The sequence below is a fragment of the Microtus pennsylvanicus genome, chromosome 3 (assembly GCF_037038515.1).
Source record: "Microtus pennsylvanicus isolate mMicPen1 chromosome 3, mMicPen1.hap1, whole genome shotgun sequence".
In the NCBI taxonomy this organism is placed as follows: Eukaryota; Metazoa; Chordata; class Mammalia; order Rodentia; family Cricetidae; genus Microtus; species Microtus pennsylvanicus.
The window spans coordinates 32,274,832-32,293,138 of record NC_134581.1 but is presented as its reverse complement, the minus strand read 5'-3'; the positions used below and the strand labels follow the sequence as shown (position 1 = coordinate 32,293,138).

Sequence of the window (18,307 nt, the reverse complement as noted above, 5' to 3'; positions counted from 1 at the left end):
TAAATGGATAAATTATATATAATTTCAACAAGGCCTTCCTTTAATTGTTTTTATTGGGCTATATATTTTTCTCCACTCCCCCCTGCACCTTCTACTATGGTCCCCATATTCCAAATTTACTCAGGAGATCTCAACAAAGCCTTTCTTAAAAACAAACAAAAACACACGTCCATTCTTACTGGCCCATGCACCGACAGAGCACAGAACTCTGGGCCAGTCCTGAGATTTGGGAACAGGGTGAAGTGGGAGGGGCAAAAAACCCAGCCCTGCATCTAGAAGCCTTGTCAGCTCAGACCACCCCACTCCCCCCTTCAGCTAGTTTCAGTCTCTGTAAAATGTCAGCCATTTGATCTACCAGACATAGTCAAGCAATCAGATGAAACCACGTGATGACTCTTGGCATGGTACCAGAAACACAGCAGGCATACTGTTTAAGAAAATGACCTATGTGTGAAAGTGCTGCAAAGCACAAAGACCCTTCATACATGTAAAGTGGCTTTATGATGTCACATATAAACATATAACCCACATTATAACTCATTATCAAAGGAAACCCATCTTCAATAGCATATGCTACTTCCCAAAGACTCACTTGAGCTCATTACCCCACTGCTTCAGAGAGTAAAAGTTAATGGAATTCGGAAGCCCTGGGGCTGGCTGGCGAGCAGCTCGGTCTCCCACCAGCTCTCCAGGGGCAGCTTCCACCGCGAGCACAGTTCTGGCTTTTTCCGCAGAAGGATTTGGGTGCTGGGAAATTATATCTGAAAGAAAGGTAAACAATTGTCAGTTACCCCAAACTTTCCCAGGAAACCTGTCATCCCACATAAAACACTGATTTGCCATACTACATAAGAATATCAGCCATATGTTAACAGCACATTTTGATGCATGCTATATAAAATCATGGTCTGTGGGTGGCTTTTGTGCTGGTGTGCTATCTTCTAAAGTAGAGCCATGCTTCTCATAGTAAGGTGATGATGTGTTTCAAGGCTACCAAAATTAACTGTTGGTTCAGGGAGAGAGAAAAGGCACAATACCCCTCTAGTCTTATAGATCAGTAACGACATGACAGGATCCACTCACCTGTATTGATAAGGAACAATTTCCAGGATCAAACTGCTATTTGAAAATAGGAAAGCAAAGATCAGCTTTGTACACTCTATTTACTCTGTTTCTTCTAGGGAAACAGAGAGATTACAGATATGAACATGTTTTCCAAACCGCAAACTGTGACAGTGAAAAAGTAAGTTTTATCACAGAACAGGATCTCAGCAAACTCAAAGGCAAAAGCAACGACACCCAAACATGGTTCAAGTTCAAAACTTTTCTTTAAAATGTAAGCTTTGAGAATTGGAGAGTTGGCTCAGGGATAAAGAACACTGACTGCTCTTGTAGAGGGGATCTAAGTTCAGTTTCCTTGCACCTACGTGGCAGTTTACTAGTCTGTAATTCCAGTTTCAGGAGATGTGATGCCCTCTTCTGGCCTCTACAGGTACTGTGGTCATGTGGAATACTTACAAACATGCCACACCACACACACACACACACACACACACACACACACACACACACACACACACCACACACACCACACACACACCACACACACACCACACACACACACAGCCAAACACTCATACATACAAATAAAATAATTTAAAAAATGTAACTTCTGGAGATGTTGCAGCTTGAAATAATATGATGCTCAAGATTTATTTGGAAATAACAATATTTATAGCTTAAATAATATCTGCTTCAAGCAACATGTTAATTGTTTCAAAATTAGAAAAACAGGTAAGGGTAGGAAATAAAAATGTCATAAAGTAATAAAAATAGTAACTCAAGTCATCTAATAAACAGGAAGGTAACACTGTTACTTGTTTTACACCCTGATTAAAGAAATAATCCTAACAAGCCAAACATCTTGTATTCTTCCCAGTGGCAACATCTGAGAATAACGAATGTTTGTGAACAGAACTTCATGCTATTTCATTATAACCAACTCGGTCTACATGTCTTTTTAACAGTGTTCACAATATTACTATGAAAACACAGGTTGACTAGAACTGATAACTACTGACAGCCAAGAAGAAAATCAGTTTCTAATAGGACCAGCACTGCCCAGGGCTGCTTAGGACTGGTCTCCACAAAAAGCTGGCCAAGAAAACAGGGCCCAAGAATCCTGGGCAGCGACTGCCCCTGGAGACGGATGTCCTGGTTGGGAATGTCTTCTCAGAGGCTCTCACTTTGTAGGCAGCTCACTGACTTGACTGTTGTCAGTGTCAGTGGGAAAGGCTCCAGAATGCCCTGTAAAAGAGCCTCGAGGGTGACAGGAACAGGGGCTGCTGTTGGCAGAACAACACACAGCTTATATATATATACGCTGTCATGTCTTAAGCACCAAGTGCTGAGGGAATAGCACCCATGATACTGAGCTGCTACTCCAAAGGAAAACTCTTTAAGGAAGGTCAGCATGGCCAGCTCCCAGTCACCAGAGGATACATGGAGTTCTGGTGGCCAGACCCTTGCTCTGGGTCTTAGGGTTCCAGGAGATGCCTGGGGACTGATGGCGGGGGAGGAGGAAAAGCGCAGTGGCTGCTCTCTTCACTTAGATGTTGGGGTTCCCCTTAAGATTTCATTTGGAAAGGGGATCTAATAAGCAAAATAAAAAAGTTCAGGTACCACGAATTCAGGCCACTCTCTAGCTACTGTGTCACGACACTAAATGCCCGAGCCAGGCATAAAAGAGTCACCTGTTTTTGGCTAAAAAGCAAAGAAGACATTGGTCAGCACCCGACAGTCAAAATATAGCAGGCACTTACCACCTGTTAGTACTAGCGTTAGTCCACGGGCACACAGGGATGGAAGGTCTACTCTTTACTTCAGAAAAGTCAGAGCTGTTCTATAGACTTCCTGAAGGCAGGCCTCTCACAGACCCAACTTGAGTAAGAGCATGGTCGTTCTAAGCCTAACCAGGAAACAAGCAACCAGCTGTATCCACAGCTACGCTCAGCAGGTGCAGTTCTTTTTCCTGTGTGGGCTGGCAGCGAGGTCGTGAGGCCCCGCAGGAGCAAGCGCTATCACACTCTCGGATGTGGCAAGGTACCTATTACCATGAAAACCAAGGGCTTGCGGCAAACCCCTGCCTACTCAAGGACTTTAGAGGAGCTGGAGGGTGCAGGGGCAGAAAAGGTCTACAGGGAGACCATGGAAGGCCATGCTGCAGAAATGATTTCTAGTGGGGTCTTGTGTAGAAATGATACTTAAAAAGTCATCACTGTCTGAAAAAGAAGCGGCTTCCTGGCTGGGTATGCTTGCTTATTTATTTATTTGCTTATTAAATTTTACATGTTTGAGCATTTTGCCTACATATATATGTTTACCATGTACAGGCCTGATACCCATGGAGGTCAGAAAAGGGTGCCAGAACCCTTGGAACTGGAGTTATGAATGGTTGTGGATTGCCATGTGGGTGTTGAGAAAATAACTCAGCAAGTGATCTTAACTGTTGAGCCACCTCTCCAGCCCTGAGTATATTTTTACAGCGACTGCAGCTTCAATTTACTTTTGCTTGTTTTTTGTTTGGTTTTTAAAAACACTTCACCCAAAGTATAGCTGCTGGGTTCTCTTTAGTACGTGCCCTGACAGCTGCATTCAGGAAGCCTCTAGAAGGAGAGCATGGGACATGCCCTAACATTAGTATACAGGGAGCCTAGGGAGAAACAGGGGGCTGGGAGCTGCTCGGAGCATGGCGCATGTTCTTTGTCTGGCAACTGCAGTGGGAAGAGAAAATCTGCCTGGAGGGTGTCTTCCATTCTTTTTAGGCATTTAGTGATAAACCTTGGAGAGCTGGACTACAGTACACTTCCTCGGGCCCTATTCTATGGCAACCCCTAGATTTCATTCCCTGCAATGTCCCAGTTTCCTGCCACAGCTCTCCCACAAAAGTGCTGATGCTCACCTGACCAGCCTGTGAGTCTGTTCCCTCCCTTCCTGCTCTCACCTTGCGAGAAACTTCTGCAGACAGCAAAGTGCATGCATGTCCCAGGGAATCCTCACGGAGAAGATGGCCATTTTCCCCACACCAGTGTGGGGGTAGGGACAGGAACTGGCAACTCCACAGTAGGTGGGGGAGGACAGGATGTGCTGAATGAGGACTATGGGCTTGTGAGGCCAGCACTCCACCACGAAGCTACAATCCCAGTCCAGATTGGGGAGGAGTACGCGGTCAGGATCAGGGACACCTTCATGAAGCTGTAGTTCCCATAGAGACGCAAAAAGTCAGGGTTCTGAGAGCCCCTGGGGAGGACCAGCCTATGTGCCGAAGTTAAAGCTGACCCATCTGCTCATAATTCCCACCAACAACACAGCCTGAAGCCTGGGGCTCTGTCTGATTCACTAAAAGCAAATAACACCGAGCGGCAGAGGGGTGCAGGTAACATGACCGGCCGAATGGCTAACGACAGTAAGTTGCTGTGAGGCGAGAATGGCTTCCTGTGGGCTGAGGAAATGACGCAGGAGGTGACAGAGGTTTCCACAGTTCTCAATGGACTGACACTCATGCTTTCTCCTGACTTTCCTCTTCCTGCCATTTCCTGGTAAGTTCCCTATAGTGATATTTATGTTTTAATAAATAAAAGCTTGCCTGAATATCAGAAGGACAAAGCTAAGTCACAAGAGGTTAGGCAATGTGCCACACACCTTTAATCCCAGGATTTGGGAGACAGAGGCAGTTCAAGGCCACCCTGGGTTACACAAGAACAAGGCAGAAAGAGATCCAGGTGGTGGTGGCTCACATATTTAATCCCAGTACTAGGGAGTCAGGTGCCTTTAATCCCAGCACTAGGGGGGAATATATGATGGGAGGAGACAATGCTCAGGGCTCAGTCTGCAGTCGCCCAGCCTTGGTAGAAGTGAGACTTCTCTAGTGGCTTGGCTGTTTTGCTTTTCTGGTCTTCAGCTTGAACCCCAATATCTGTCTCTGGGTTTTTATTAATTGTGCTACAGTTCTCTGAATTAGTAGGGGTGCACCAGACTCAGCTTTCTTCTCTCCTCCCCATCCATCCCTGATCTTCAGCAGTCTCAGGCCCAGCTGCCCTTTATAGTAGTACAACACCTCTGTCTTCACTTGTACAGACTCAAACCCAGAGCCTGGTTCAGGACGCCTCCATGGGCCCAGACCCTGGCCAGCTGTGCACAGCCTCTTTTCAGACCCCTCTCCTGGGTTTCCAGAGGCCCCTCCACACAGAGCTGAATTTTCACTCCATATCTCCCCTACAGCCTGACTTCCAAAGAACCTGGCTCTGAGAACGTCTCATTTCCCAGAAGGAGTTGCTGAGATGTGCTGAATCACAGTGATACACGCCTCTCAGAAACAGCACTGCTATGACCATGGCTCATACGGGGAAACTGCAGGGTATTTTGTAGTATTTCACAAACAGGGTAATACAGACACACAACTGTGATCACTGCATAGGGCCATGGCATTAGAAGACAACATGTGACTATTGTGTGCTCCACCCACAGGCCTCCTTGCAGCCTAAAGGCCTGGTGCAGTGGTTCTCAACCTGTGAGTCACGATCCTGCATTCAGATATTTACATTACAGATCATAATAGAAGGAAACTAGTTATGAAGTACCAATGAACATGACTTTAGGGGGGTCGCCACAACACGCAGCATTAGGAAGGTTGAGAACCACTGGTCTAGAGGAACCCCTGCCCACACTCACACAGACCTGCAGAAGGTGTGACAGTTACAGGAGGTGATGTCTTCTGCAGAGGAGGAAATGTGGTCGCCTCAAGCTGTTTTCACAACACAATTTTCTTAAGAAATACCAACCATGTGGAGGCACTCAGCACATTGAAACCGCGAGTCAGAGATAAGAGTCACCTGGCCCTGAAGTAAGATGTGGGGCTGGGAAGGAGAGAGGGCAGAGCAGGGTGAGGAATACCTCCATTGCCTGACGCTCAGGAAGTCTCACCAAGAGCAGGGTCCTGATGCCTCTGCTCTTTCTCTTAAGGTCTGTGGAGAATGCAGTGAACGAGTGGACTGGACATCTCCTTAAATCTGGATGCAGTGCTGTGCATTCTCAAGCACTATGGAAACCTGCAGGCAGACTCTTGGTTCCTAACGACCATGAAGATCTCTACATGTAGACAGTTGATTTTATCTTTCCAAAGCAATAATTCGAAGCTAGGTCCTTATCCAACTTACTCTGGCAGACAATGGGTGGGGGTGGTGTCTAAGGCCCACCTCAGAAGCCAGGCTGTGAAGAGATGACAGAGAACACATAGAGGAAGAAGATCACCCCCCTTTCTAATACCTGACTGAAAAACTGAACAACCACACAAGAAACAAAAGTCTCTTTCGCCAAAGACAAGAAACACAGAAACAGAGGCAATTATGGGACAGAGCCAGTTCCCGACCAACTGTCCACGCTGCTTTCCGAGAGTCTGTGCGTCTTAGGATACACTCAGCTGAACTACTTGGCTCTCCTTATTTCCTTCTAACCATCTGATGTAGCCACGAGGAATGGCCACGTGAGAGTCACTGCTAATGAGAAGTGGAAGGTCTCTGTGAAAGCGTCCTCCTGTGATATGAGTGCCACCCCAGAGACAGTGAGCATGAGTCAGGAACTCAGTCCTATGCATGGGACAGTTAGACATGGCCGAGGAGTCAGCTCCAGCACCGAACTGTCCATAAGTGAGAAAAAGAAATAACGTTCTTGTTAATCCAGTTTCCTGTTAAATGCAGTGAAACATAATCCTCACCCATTTGAAGTCACATTACCAGGGGTACGTGTGTGAGCATGCCTGTGTGTGCAGGTACAGAATATCTCTACCCTCAGCCATGTGTTTTCCCTTCCAATCCCTGTGATGTGGAGAGTGGACAAATTTCATTTCCACGGCACAGTGTACACTCTTGCAGTCATGGGTAAGTGACCTGTTCAGAGCCTGATGACCAGAAAGCTTCCAGACAGGACCGCCTTCCAAGATAAATACTTAGCTCTGCGTGCGAAGTGTCAGTTCCGTCTATGTTTTCCCACAGTGGCTTTAGGTGCCTGGAGAATCATGATGGATGGACACTCAAGACCACAAAGTGTTCAGCTGGGGGAGGTGACTAGACAGCAAGAGGACAAGTTTTATGTTTCCTGGAAACCAGTGCTATGAAAAAGTCATCTAGTCAAGCTAGAGTTAGCAGAGTTAGCCACAGCTGATGACAGAAAATTAAAGGACATTGTCATATAACCACAAAATGTATCTTTTAACTAGTTTTTCCTTCTGATGATGAAACTAAAGGGCCTGGAATGCAGTTCTCTTTAAAATTTATGTGTATATGTCCATGTGCGTATATGCCATGTATGTACAGGTGCTCACAGGGACCAGAAATGGGCACTGGACCCTCTGGAACTGCGGTTACAAGCAGTTGTGAGCCGACCAACGTGGGTGCTGTTGTGAACCAAACTGAAGTCATCTGAAAGAGCAACAAGCATTCTCACCACCAAGCCATCCCTCCAGTCCCTGGTCTTCTTGGCTTTCTACTTGAGAATGTTTCACTTTCTGGATAGCTACGATTTTGAAAATGGCTCAGTGGTTCAAGGTTTCAATATTTGTTCTTCCTTATATTTCCTATCTAGAATTTAGAAGACATTTAAGGTTATTTCTATACAGATAATTTTCAAAACTCCACTGTGCTTTAGATTAAAAAAAAAACACCTCAATTTTTAAGGCCAACCAGCAAGCTCTCCCAGTCTGTTCCAGGTCTGGGTGGCCTCCGGGCGTGGCTTTGCTGGCTCCTGCAGCCCTACTGAACTGTGACAATGCGGAAGGACCCTTCTCTGGCTCTTTCCTCTCCCTTTCTGTCTCTTTACTGACGGAGTCCCTGGCCATCTGTCCTTAGAGAGGCCCCGATAAGCCCAATGCTGAGCTCAGCCCAGCAAGGGCCCAAGCTGCCCTGTACTTCTCCCATTTGAACTTCTCGCTTTTCTCTACACAAACACTCTAGCTTACAGAACACTTGAGGACGAGACTGGGGCCCACCTCAGGCACTTGCTGGATGAGCAAACAGCACGGCACAAACTCTAATTCCCATAGCTAGAGTACACAAACCAGAGGGGTACCAAATGAGACCTGGAGACGGCCACTCTGGCCCTTCAACCTCACCACTCGGGTTTGCAAGGAGCAGGACAGCCATGACAGGGAACTCAAGACTAGGTACAACCTCTTTGCCCTCCTTTCAGCTACACATCTAAGTCCTTGCTGGAGAGGAGTGATCTGTGTCCCCAGAGTGGAGGCAAGGGAGTCTGTTCAGTGCCAAAGGCATAAGCCACTAGCATGGAGGCTGCCCATGCCCCTACAGTTTCTTCCCAGTGTCCCGAGAGACCTTGAATATGATATAGAGCTTCTGTCTTGGAAAAGACATTAACAGTGACTTCCAAATACCTGTCTACAGGTTGAGAGCAGAGGCAGGAGGATTAGGAGTTCAAGGTCATTCTCAGCTACAGAGTGAGTTTGAAGCCAGCTTGGGCTACATGAGACCCTGTTTCAGAAAAAAAAAGAAACAAAACAAAAAGATAAAGATGCAGCTCAGTTGGCAGAATGCTTGCCCACCACACCCCAGGTCCCCATAAATAAACACAGTGGTACAAGCACATAGTTGAGGGGGGAGGATAGGAGTTCAAGGCTAGCCTAGATTACAGAGCCTGCCTCAAAACAATGAAAATAAAAATTAACTTATTAATCAAACCAAACTAAGCCTCAGGCAACAGGAAGTCCTTTCTAAACTAGAGAGGGGCATGCACTTGAGCATAAAGAATTCCCTTCTCCTCCCAGAAGAACCAGACAAAGACTCCCAGGAAATCATCCACAGATACAAACACAGGCAGTATCAGGTAGGGATCCTCTGACTCGTATGGACAGTTGTTGAAAAATGCCCAACCAGGAAAAGCACGGCAGGAAAATCCTAGTCTAACAGCTGCTGAGTGCCCAGAACTCAGATGCCACTGCCCTTGCTCTGCCTAGCAGAGGGTCCTATTTACTTTCCAGAGTGCAGACCACAGCTCTTCACAGAAATGCTAGAACAAACCCTGTACTGGTTTTAATTGTCATGTGCATTCCTTTGTAGTGTTAGTACAGGCCAGGCATGGTGTCATACACCTTTAACTCCAGAACCAGAGGCAGACGTAGGTGATCTCTTGATCTAAATAGTGAGTTCCAGGCTAACCAAGGCTACATAGTGAGACCTTATCTCAGTAAGAAAGCCTAACTAAGAATGCTACCGCAGAGCTGGCAAGATAGCTCAGTGGGTCAACATGCTTGTTGCTGAGGTTCATGACCTGATTTGGATCCATCTCCAAGAACCACATGGTAGAGAGAGAAGTGACACCTGAAAATTGTCCTCTGACCTCCACACGCTCACTGTAGTACATACAGGTGCATGCACACACGTATATACACACACACACATGTAAATATAATTTTTAAATTGTTAGTATAATGCCCTGGCCATTTTAGAGTTCACTTTAGAGCTCCAGGCTTGTTCTAACAAGCTAACAAAGGGAGCCACAAGAAACGGTCTCACATTATAGCCTTCAGAGGGGGAGAGGCAGGTTTGTAAGATGATCTACAAATAACTGTCCCATTCTTTCTAGAGGGCTCAATACAATCAACAATCACGAGAAGATCATGGGGCTTAAGTTTTGCTTTTCAAGTACAAAATTACACCCCCTCTAGGGTGCAAATGACCAGGACAAACTAGGACCTATGAAAATGCCATGAATCTGAAATAAAATCAAATCAGTGCTTGGCTTTCAAGGCCTTCCTAAGAAATACTAGAAAACAACCAGTGGAATGCGGTTACTTTCTTGGCACATTCGAAATGCAATGTGTCAGGAAGTTGGTCCAAGCATGAATACTTAGGTTAGTAGACTTCCGTCTTTAGTTATAGTAGACGTTAGGCTAGCCTTGGAGCCAGATCAGAAGGTATATGCTGTGGGTCATGATTTCAGTTATACACAGGTGTTGCCCCTCCACCATCTCTATAATATGCTTGGCACCCAGGCCAGCACTAGCTTGAAAATGGCTCTCTCACCTGGCATGGTAGACTGCAGTCCATTCATAAGGGATTATCATTATTTTCATTCTGAATACACTTCCACTCATGCTAATTTGAAATGCTGTGTCAAATGGCTACTCTGAAAGAACACATGGAGCCCCCCCTCACCCCGTCTTACCTGTGTTATCTCTGGCTACCAGGCCCTTAGGAAAATCTCCAGGAGTTGGGGAAGTCCTGCTGTCCCATTTCACCATGTCAAGGCTATTGCAATATTCCCATCTTTTCTGTTGAAGCTCCTGTAGCCAGTAAGTCATGAGCTCGCGATTAGGAGCCTAGAATGAGGGAAGGGAAACCTTGTTATAGCCACGAGTAACATAAAGACCTAAAAAGCATCTGTGTACTAACTGCACATATGGAAGAGAACAGCATTAAGAAGAGAGCAACTTGGTTGTCCAGGAGAACACTATGGTAAAGCCTTACTGCTGGAAAACTAACCACACACTTCAGATACAGAACACAGAGAAACAAACTGAACTGAGCGCAAGCATCCTTCCTGCTAATTAGCTTTTAGATTGCTAGGCTAGGCTGCTAGGGGAGAAAAGCCAACTGCAGTATTACAGATGTGAACCCCGAGAGGTACAACACCAACCACAATATGCGGACTGCTGCAAGGTTGGCAAGGTTATGATGGGAGGAACTGTAGAGGTTTGAAAGAAACCAAAGGAGTGGCATTATTAGGAGGTGTGGCTTTGTTGGAGTGGGTGTGGCCTTGTTGGAAGATGTAAGTTACAGTGGAGGCAGGCTTTGGGATCTCGTATATGCTCAAGCAACACTCAGTGTCTCAGACCACTTCCTGTTGCCTGTATGTAATTCTACAGCATCATGTCTGCCTGAATGCCACCATACTCCCAGCCACCATGTCACACCATGATGATAATGGACTAAACCTCTGAAATTATAAGCTGGTACCTCAATTAAATGCTTTCCTTTATAAGTGCTGCCATGGTCATGATGTGTCTTTACTGCAATAGAAACTCTAAGACAGTAACCAAACACTTTTTGTTAGGATTTGAGGCCTGCTCCATAAGAGGAAAGCCATGCCTAGTACTATAAACCTAGTCAAGAGCCTCTGGCAGAGGCAGGCACAGGCTCTAGAAAGGAACCTTCTACTATTGTTTTGCCTGAAGCCCTAAGTTTGAACCCACATAAAGTGGAAAGAGAGAAGCAATTTCCATAATTTGTTCTCTGACTTCCACATTGCACCACTGCACAGTGTGCTCTCACAAGCACCAAGAATTCACAGATGCACAACAGCACTTTAGATACACAGATACAGACAGACAGACAGACAGGCAGAGGAAGACCTCAGTCAGTCACAGACGAGCAGCTCTTGCTTCATGACTGATCTGAACAAACAGCAATTCTAATGAAAGATTTTAGCCTAATGGATAAGAAATCGTTTTTAAGTCTAAGTTTAGAGAATGATGAGATAAAACAGTTTCCTCCAACATTTTTGGGAAGGACGGGCCCTGTTCTTTTACTCTAAACCTATTTGCTAAAAATTCACCTCAAGAAACCCAATTTAAGTATAAGTATGGATGGTATACTTATGGATGGTGTGTTTGCCAAACAACAAGTCACATTAACTCTGCCACCATCCAGGAGTATAAAGAGAAAACTGCACACTGTAAACCAGATGTTACACTCATTAAGATGGGTGTTAGTCACTTACTCAGTTTTTGAAACAGGGCTCTCTATGTAGCTCAGGTTGGTGTTGAACTTACTATGACCACAGTACCTCAGTCTCCTAAATTCTGAAATTACAGGTATGCTCACTGTACTCAGTTTAGAATGCAATGTTTTATCTTGTAGTATGGTATACTGACAAAGGTATAATGCAACTACAACTTTCATAAACTGTGGTGGACACACACAGTTCCTTATGAAGTCACACGTACAGTCATGGGGTGACACTACCGCCTCACTTCTCATACACGCCCAGGAGGAGTAAGAACTATGGTCACACAAAAGCTTGTATGTGAACATTCATAGAGCTTTATTCACAGCTGCTAAAAACTGTCAGCAAGCCAAAATATACACCATCTGGTGGATGGACAAACAGACTGTGGCATATCCACACAACAAAAGGGACAAACTATTGAGTCAGAAAACATATGACTATCATAAGCATACTGCCAAGTGGAAGAAGCCACATCACAAAGGTAACATATGTCTCCAAACAATCAAAAAGGGCAAACTTACAAGGACATAAGCAAACCCCAAATGTGGGGTTTCTAGGCTTGAGGGTGAAATGGGAATTGACAAAAAGAGGCAAAACTAGAGAAACAGGGATGATGGAATTATCCCTATTATAACCATTATGGCAGTCATGATTCTATGCACTGATCCAAACCCATAGAACTGTATACCCAAAGAGTGGATTTCATTCTGTAACATAAGTACCTTAAAAAAAAAAAGAAAAAGAAAAGATCAATCAAGAGCTGAGGGGATGGATCAGTGGGTAAAAGTTCTTACTTCATTAACATGAGGACCTGAGTTCAAAACTCTAGAACCCATGTAAAAAGCCAGGAATAGTCATTTATAACTGCCTGTAACCCTAGCGGCATGACAGTAGGGACAGGAAACCAGGAGGGCTTGCTGGCTACTAGTCTAGTTCAGAAAGAGACCTGTCTTCTCAAGTGAATCGGTTGGAGTGCAATAGAGAAGGACAGTCAATGTCCTCCTCTGGTACATGTACAAGCATGTGACCCACATACACCATAGACGTGAATATACTACACATTACACATATATATGTGCACATACAATGAACCAAGGTACAAGGGACCCAAACTATGAGCCACTGCAAATAGACAATGTTGGTCACAAAGCTCCAGGCTGACCCCTTGCAAGAATAAAAATGCTATGCCACCACGGTGGGAACTTTGCTGGCATACAACATGGGGTGAAAACTTCGGACACAGGGAATGCATGCCTGAAAGCACATAACAGGTCTAGATGCCAAACTGCTGCTATCCAGACCAATCTGCGGCATTAAGACTCTAGTCTGGGCTCTTCCGTGCTAACATCTGCATACCTGGCCCAAGGTAAAGAAAACCGTGTATACAGATCTCTGAGATTTATGGAAAATGCTTTCAACTATCAGCCAATCACTCAATTTATCCACTCATTCAACAGCTTTTACTGAGTACCTGTTAGCTGTTGGGACCTGGCCCATTAGGAAGAAAACAAATCAATGTTTTCACTAGAGGTTGAGAGCTATGAAAAAGGGCCCAGGCAACAGCTCTGCAGAAGGACCCCTAGGCAAGCAGCAATGTAAAGTGAGGGGAAAGAAAGTCAAAGATTAGGACAAATCACGTGAGGGCTTGAGAGCTTCAGAATACATTGCCTTAAAGAGTTCTGACTAATACCATGACCAAAGGCAACGTGGGAGGAAAGAACTTTCAGCTTACATTTTCTGATCACAGCCCATCACTGAAGAAAGACAGGGCAGGAACCTAGAGGCAGGGATGAAGCAGAGGCCATGGAGGGGTACTGCTTACTACTGGCTTTCTCAGTCAGCTTTCTTAAAGAACTTGGGACCACCACACTAGGGGTGGGACTGTCCACAGAGGGCTGGAGCCTCTCACATTAATCGTCAATCAATAAAATGCACCACAAGCTTTCCCACTGGCCAGTCGAGCAGGGAATTGTCTTTCTAGTTTTATCAGGTTGATGCACACAGACTACTAGCTAGCCCAGCAGCAGCCTACTGCCTCTCTTCTCCAGTTCACCCAAACTCTAAGATGTCAGTTTCTGCAGCATTTACTGCAGTGTCAGAGAGCAGGAGACGTACTAGGTGACGGAACAAATGAACAACAAAGCCAGAGGTGCCCTAGAAACTTAGTCTCAAAGGGAATACTTACATCATCCTGAAGGACAAGGGAGAAGAAGGGACACCAGGCGGAGGGGCATCTGCAAAAGCCTACAGGCAGGGCAGCAGAGGTAGCAGACAGGAGAGGCACTTCAATAGGGGCCAGGCCAGGCCAACAACTCGCCACTCACTCATCCCTCACTCGTTCACTTCTCATTCATTCACAGAGTTCTTTGCTGTGGAATAATCCTTCTGTACACTGTGACTATATATTAATCTCACTGGTTAATAGAGAACTGTCTGGCCAGCAGCCAGGCAGGAAGTACAGATGGGACAACCAAACTAAGGATGCTGGGATGAAGAAGGGTGGCGTCAGAGAATGAGTAGTCAGAAAGATAAAGAGTAAGCAAGAAGGTCCAAATCAGGAGCAGAAGGAGAGAGAGCATGAGCAAGGAACTCAGGACCGCGAGGGCTGCACCCACACACTGAGACAATGGGGATGTTCTATCAGGAACTCACCAAGGCCAGCTGGCCTGGGTCTGAAAAAGCATGGGATAAAACCGGACTTGCTGAACATAGCGGACAATGAGGACTACTGAGAACTCAAGAACAATGGCAGTGGGTTTTTGATCCTACTGCACGTACTGGCTTTGTGGGAGCCTAGGCAGTTTGGATGCTCACCTTACTAGACCTGGATGGAGGTGGGTGGTCCTTGGACTTCCCACAGGGCAGAGAACCCTGATTGCTCTTCGGGCTGATGAGGGAGGGGGACTTGATTGGGGGAGGGGGAGGGAAATGGGAAGCGGTGGCAGGGAGGAGGCAGAAATCTTTAATAAATAAATTTAAAAAAAAAGAGTAAGCAAGACATGCTGGAGAAATAAAGACATGAGCCTTGGGGCAGGACATAGTTAATTTAAGTTGTAAGAGTTAGTTAGAAATAAGCCTGAGCTATTGGATGAGCATTTATAAGTAATATTGTGCCTCAGTGTGATTACTTGGTAGTGGCTAGTAGGAAAGAAACATGCACCAATACTTCCTAGAGAAGTGGAACATGGAACTTAGCAGAAGCAATGGCAACATTAGTCAACACATTGCTGGTGAAATTGGGGGTATGTGTGCTAGAGAATAATCTTGGGGAGGAGAAAGAAATCAATTCGTCAGACCAGAGCTGACACCAGTTGAAGCAGAGCCTAGGGTCTAAGTGGCAAGCTGGTTGCATGCTGGATGGTGAGAGCTGGGCCTCACCATGGGACAAAACCAAGAAAACACAAGCATCTTTATGGGAGACAGAAAGGAGCCACAGAGCAAGTCAGCTATTAGGAGACTAAACTGTGGCCAGAGTCAGAGCCTAAAGCCCCCTAGTCCTTTCCCCTCAGGAACTAGAAGGGAAGAGACTTGCCTAGGTCACACAGTGAGGCAAGCACAGTGTCAGCTCTAAGACCCCATGTCACTCCAACTGATAGGCATGACTTAGGGGTTGTGGTAGTTTGAACACAATTGGCTTCTATAAGGGAATGGAACTATTAGGAGGTATGGCTTTGTTAGCCGTAGTATATCCCTACAGAAGTGGGCTTTGAGGTCTCAGATATGCTTAAGTCATGCTCAGAGTCTGAGACCACTTCCTGTTGACTGCTTGTCAAGAAGTAAGAACCCTTCGCTTCTTCTACAGCACCATGTCTGCCTGCATGCTGTCTTGCTTCCTGCCATGATGTTAATGGACTAAACCACTGAACTGTAAGCCATCTATTAAATGCTTTCCTTTTAAAGAGTTGCCATGGTCATGGAGTCTCTTCACAGCAACAAAAACCCTAACTAAGACAGGATATATGGAGAGTGACCCAGTCCTCCTACTGCTCCCTGACTGCCCACCCCTCTATGACTACCCTGGCTCTGGAGAGGCCCAGGACAGAGAAGTACCTCAGGTCAGGGACAGGGCAGACACCGCCTGATGTCCCTCCTCCAGCCTGCACTCCTACTGTGACTGGATCTGGCCTTAGATGCACTAGCTGCTCAGCACACTTGGGATTACACCTGCTGATAGGGACTCTTCACTGACCTCTGTAGAATTCCCATGGGAAATCTGCTTTTCCTCAAGAAAACCTTTTCTTCAGTCTCTGAAGAGTAAATCTAACTAGGAACAATCAGAAACACACTGGTCATCGCTCACTGAAGTCCTGGGGCAAAAGACCTTTACATTCCTTTGTGCTTGGCTTATTATCAGGTCGCAGAAATCTGGCCAATCAAGCGTAAAAACTACCTTGAGGCAGTGATTATCAAGGGTTTGTTGACTTTTTAAAAGAAATGTAGAAATCAGGGCCAGGGAGATGGTTCAAGGGTAAAGGGTGTGCTGTGTAAGCAAGAGGAGAGGGTTTGGGTCTCCAGAACCCACGTAAAATCCATGTAAAGAGCGTGGCAGCTGCTGTAATCCCAGCACTCGGGAGGCAGAGAGACAGAATCCTTTGCCAGAGAAGGCTGGCTCGCCAGACTCTCTGGAACCTGTGAGTTCAGGGCTCAGTGAGACATTCTGCCTCAATAAACAAAACAGAGTGATCAAGGAAGACAACCAGAGTGGATGTGATGTGAGAGACAAGGCAGATGAGGACTGTGTAGGCCCAACTGTCACATGGGAGCCAACTAATGCCTAAGAGCTGTGATAGAAAATTCCCGTTCTGAGGACAGAGCTTGGCATTTAGTGGAGGAGGAACTGCTCCTGACAGCTGCCTACCAAGTGCTGTGTGATGCTCCAGCTGTGCCTAGGCCACTACAGCATCGAATCCTGGAGCCACTCACGCATGGATGAGTCAGGCCCTGGCCCTTTCTTCTCTTGTACCCCAAGGGCTGCTCTCTCTCCAACCTAGCTGGCTTCCAATGCAGTGCTCAAAATAATAGTACACCAAGTCATTTAACCCCAAGGTTGTTGGTTTCATCAGAAATTTCTTTTTTTAATTAAAAACAAAAAGGGAAGTTTCAAAAGAATTTACTGGCCATTTTACATGCTGGCAGTCCAAATATAATGTATGTTGTATGAAACAGAAACTTATTGATCCTTTTGCCTGTCTTAGACTTTTATATCTGTAACTGCAAACCTTTTCGGCAGACCTTTTAAGGGCCCGCCACAGCAGGAAACATTACTGGGGAGTTTGGTGGTGATTTAGCAGCAAAGCCAGAGAGCTGGGTTTCACCAACTAGCACAGTCTCCATTATGACTGCCTCACCTCAGTTGTTCACTCCCTGGGACTCCAGCCCTCCAGTCCAGAATGTTCATCTATCAAAACTCAGTACAGAGACTGGGGAGATGGCTCTTTGGGAAAGTACTTGCTTTTTAAGTATGACGGCCTGCATTTGATCCCCAGAAGCCACATTACAAAAGAGAGGAAGGAAAAGAAAAAGGGGGAAGCAGCAGCAGCAGCAACAGGGCAACAGGGCAGCATGTTTGTAATCCCAGTGCTGGGGAGGCAGAGCAAAGAGATCCCTGAGGCTTGCCAGTCTACCCTACTTCAGGCCAAGGAGAAACCTGGTGTCAAAAACCAACACACACACACACACACACACACACACACACACACACACACACACACACACACACACACCTACAAAACCAAACAAACAAGCAAACAGGCCGGGCAGTGGTGGTGTTGGTGCACACCTTTAATCCCAGCACTTGGGAGGCAGAGGCAGGCGGATCTCTGTGAGTTCAAGGCCAGCCTGGTCTACAAGAGCTAGTTCCAGGACAGGCTCCAAAACCACAGAGAAACCCTGTCTCGAAAAACCAAAAAAAAAAAAAAAAAAAACAAGCAAACAAAAAGAAAAGGTGGAAAGTACCCAAGAACAACAGCCAATATTGGCCTCTGTATGAATACACACACATACACCTCTGAAGATATGGTGCCAATGTCTGTTTCTCTGCCCCCCCATACATACATACTCACACTCATTCAGTACATTTAGAAACCATAATACTTCTCTGAGTCATGACCCCATTCCTAGGAATTGATCCTAAGCACAGCCAAACAGGAAAAGGGGACAATGGCATGTGCATTAGAGATTGACAAGGACCACACCCTAGCAGTCAGCAAGGGACACAGGTCTTAAGGAGACCCCTTGATTCCTGTTGCCAAGTCACTCGGAAGGCAAATATTTTCTTCAACGCAGCAAATAACGAGGCACATGTTCATCACAGCCAACATAAAATGCTCAGCTGGTTGGAGGTAAGACAAAAGACAGATTTTTTTTTGCATATTAATTCACTGTCTTCTCAGATTGTTGACTTTCTAAATAAAGCAGTTTTAAAAATTAAAAGAAAAAGAAAATCCAGCTATATAACTGAGACATCCTTCATTCTATGGTCAGAAAAAAAAAACAACAAAAAACTAGTCCA

General features: G+C 45.7%; 1 protein-coding gene across 2 annotated transcripts in view; it reads right to left on the bottom strand.

Annotated features, from left to right (window-relative positions):
- Positions 1 to 18,307, bottom strand: part of Tbc1d2b (TBC1 domain family member 2B) — a 73,723-nt gene that overhangs the window by 38,788 nt on the left and 16,628 nt on the right. For both annotated transcript variants that reach the window (XM_075965011.1, XM_075965012.1), the window contains exons 2-3: positions 10,234 to 10,387; positions 593 to 761 (exon numbers count right to left, since the gene is read on the bottom strand). In XM_075965011.1, the coding sequence (XP_075821126.1) occupies positions 593 to 761; positions 10,234 to 10,387 (323 nt within the window). The remainder of the gene's footprint in view (positions 1 to 592; positions 762 to 10,233; positions 10,388 to 18,307) is intronic.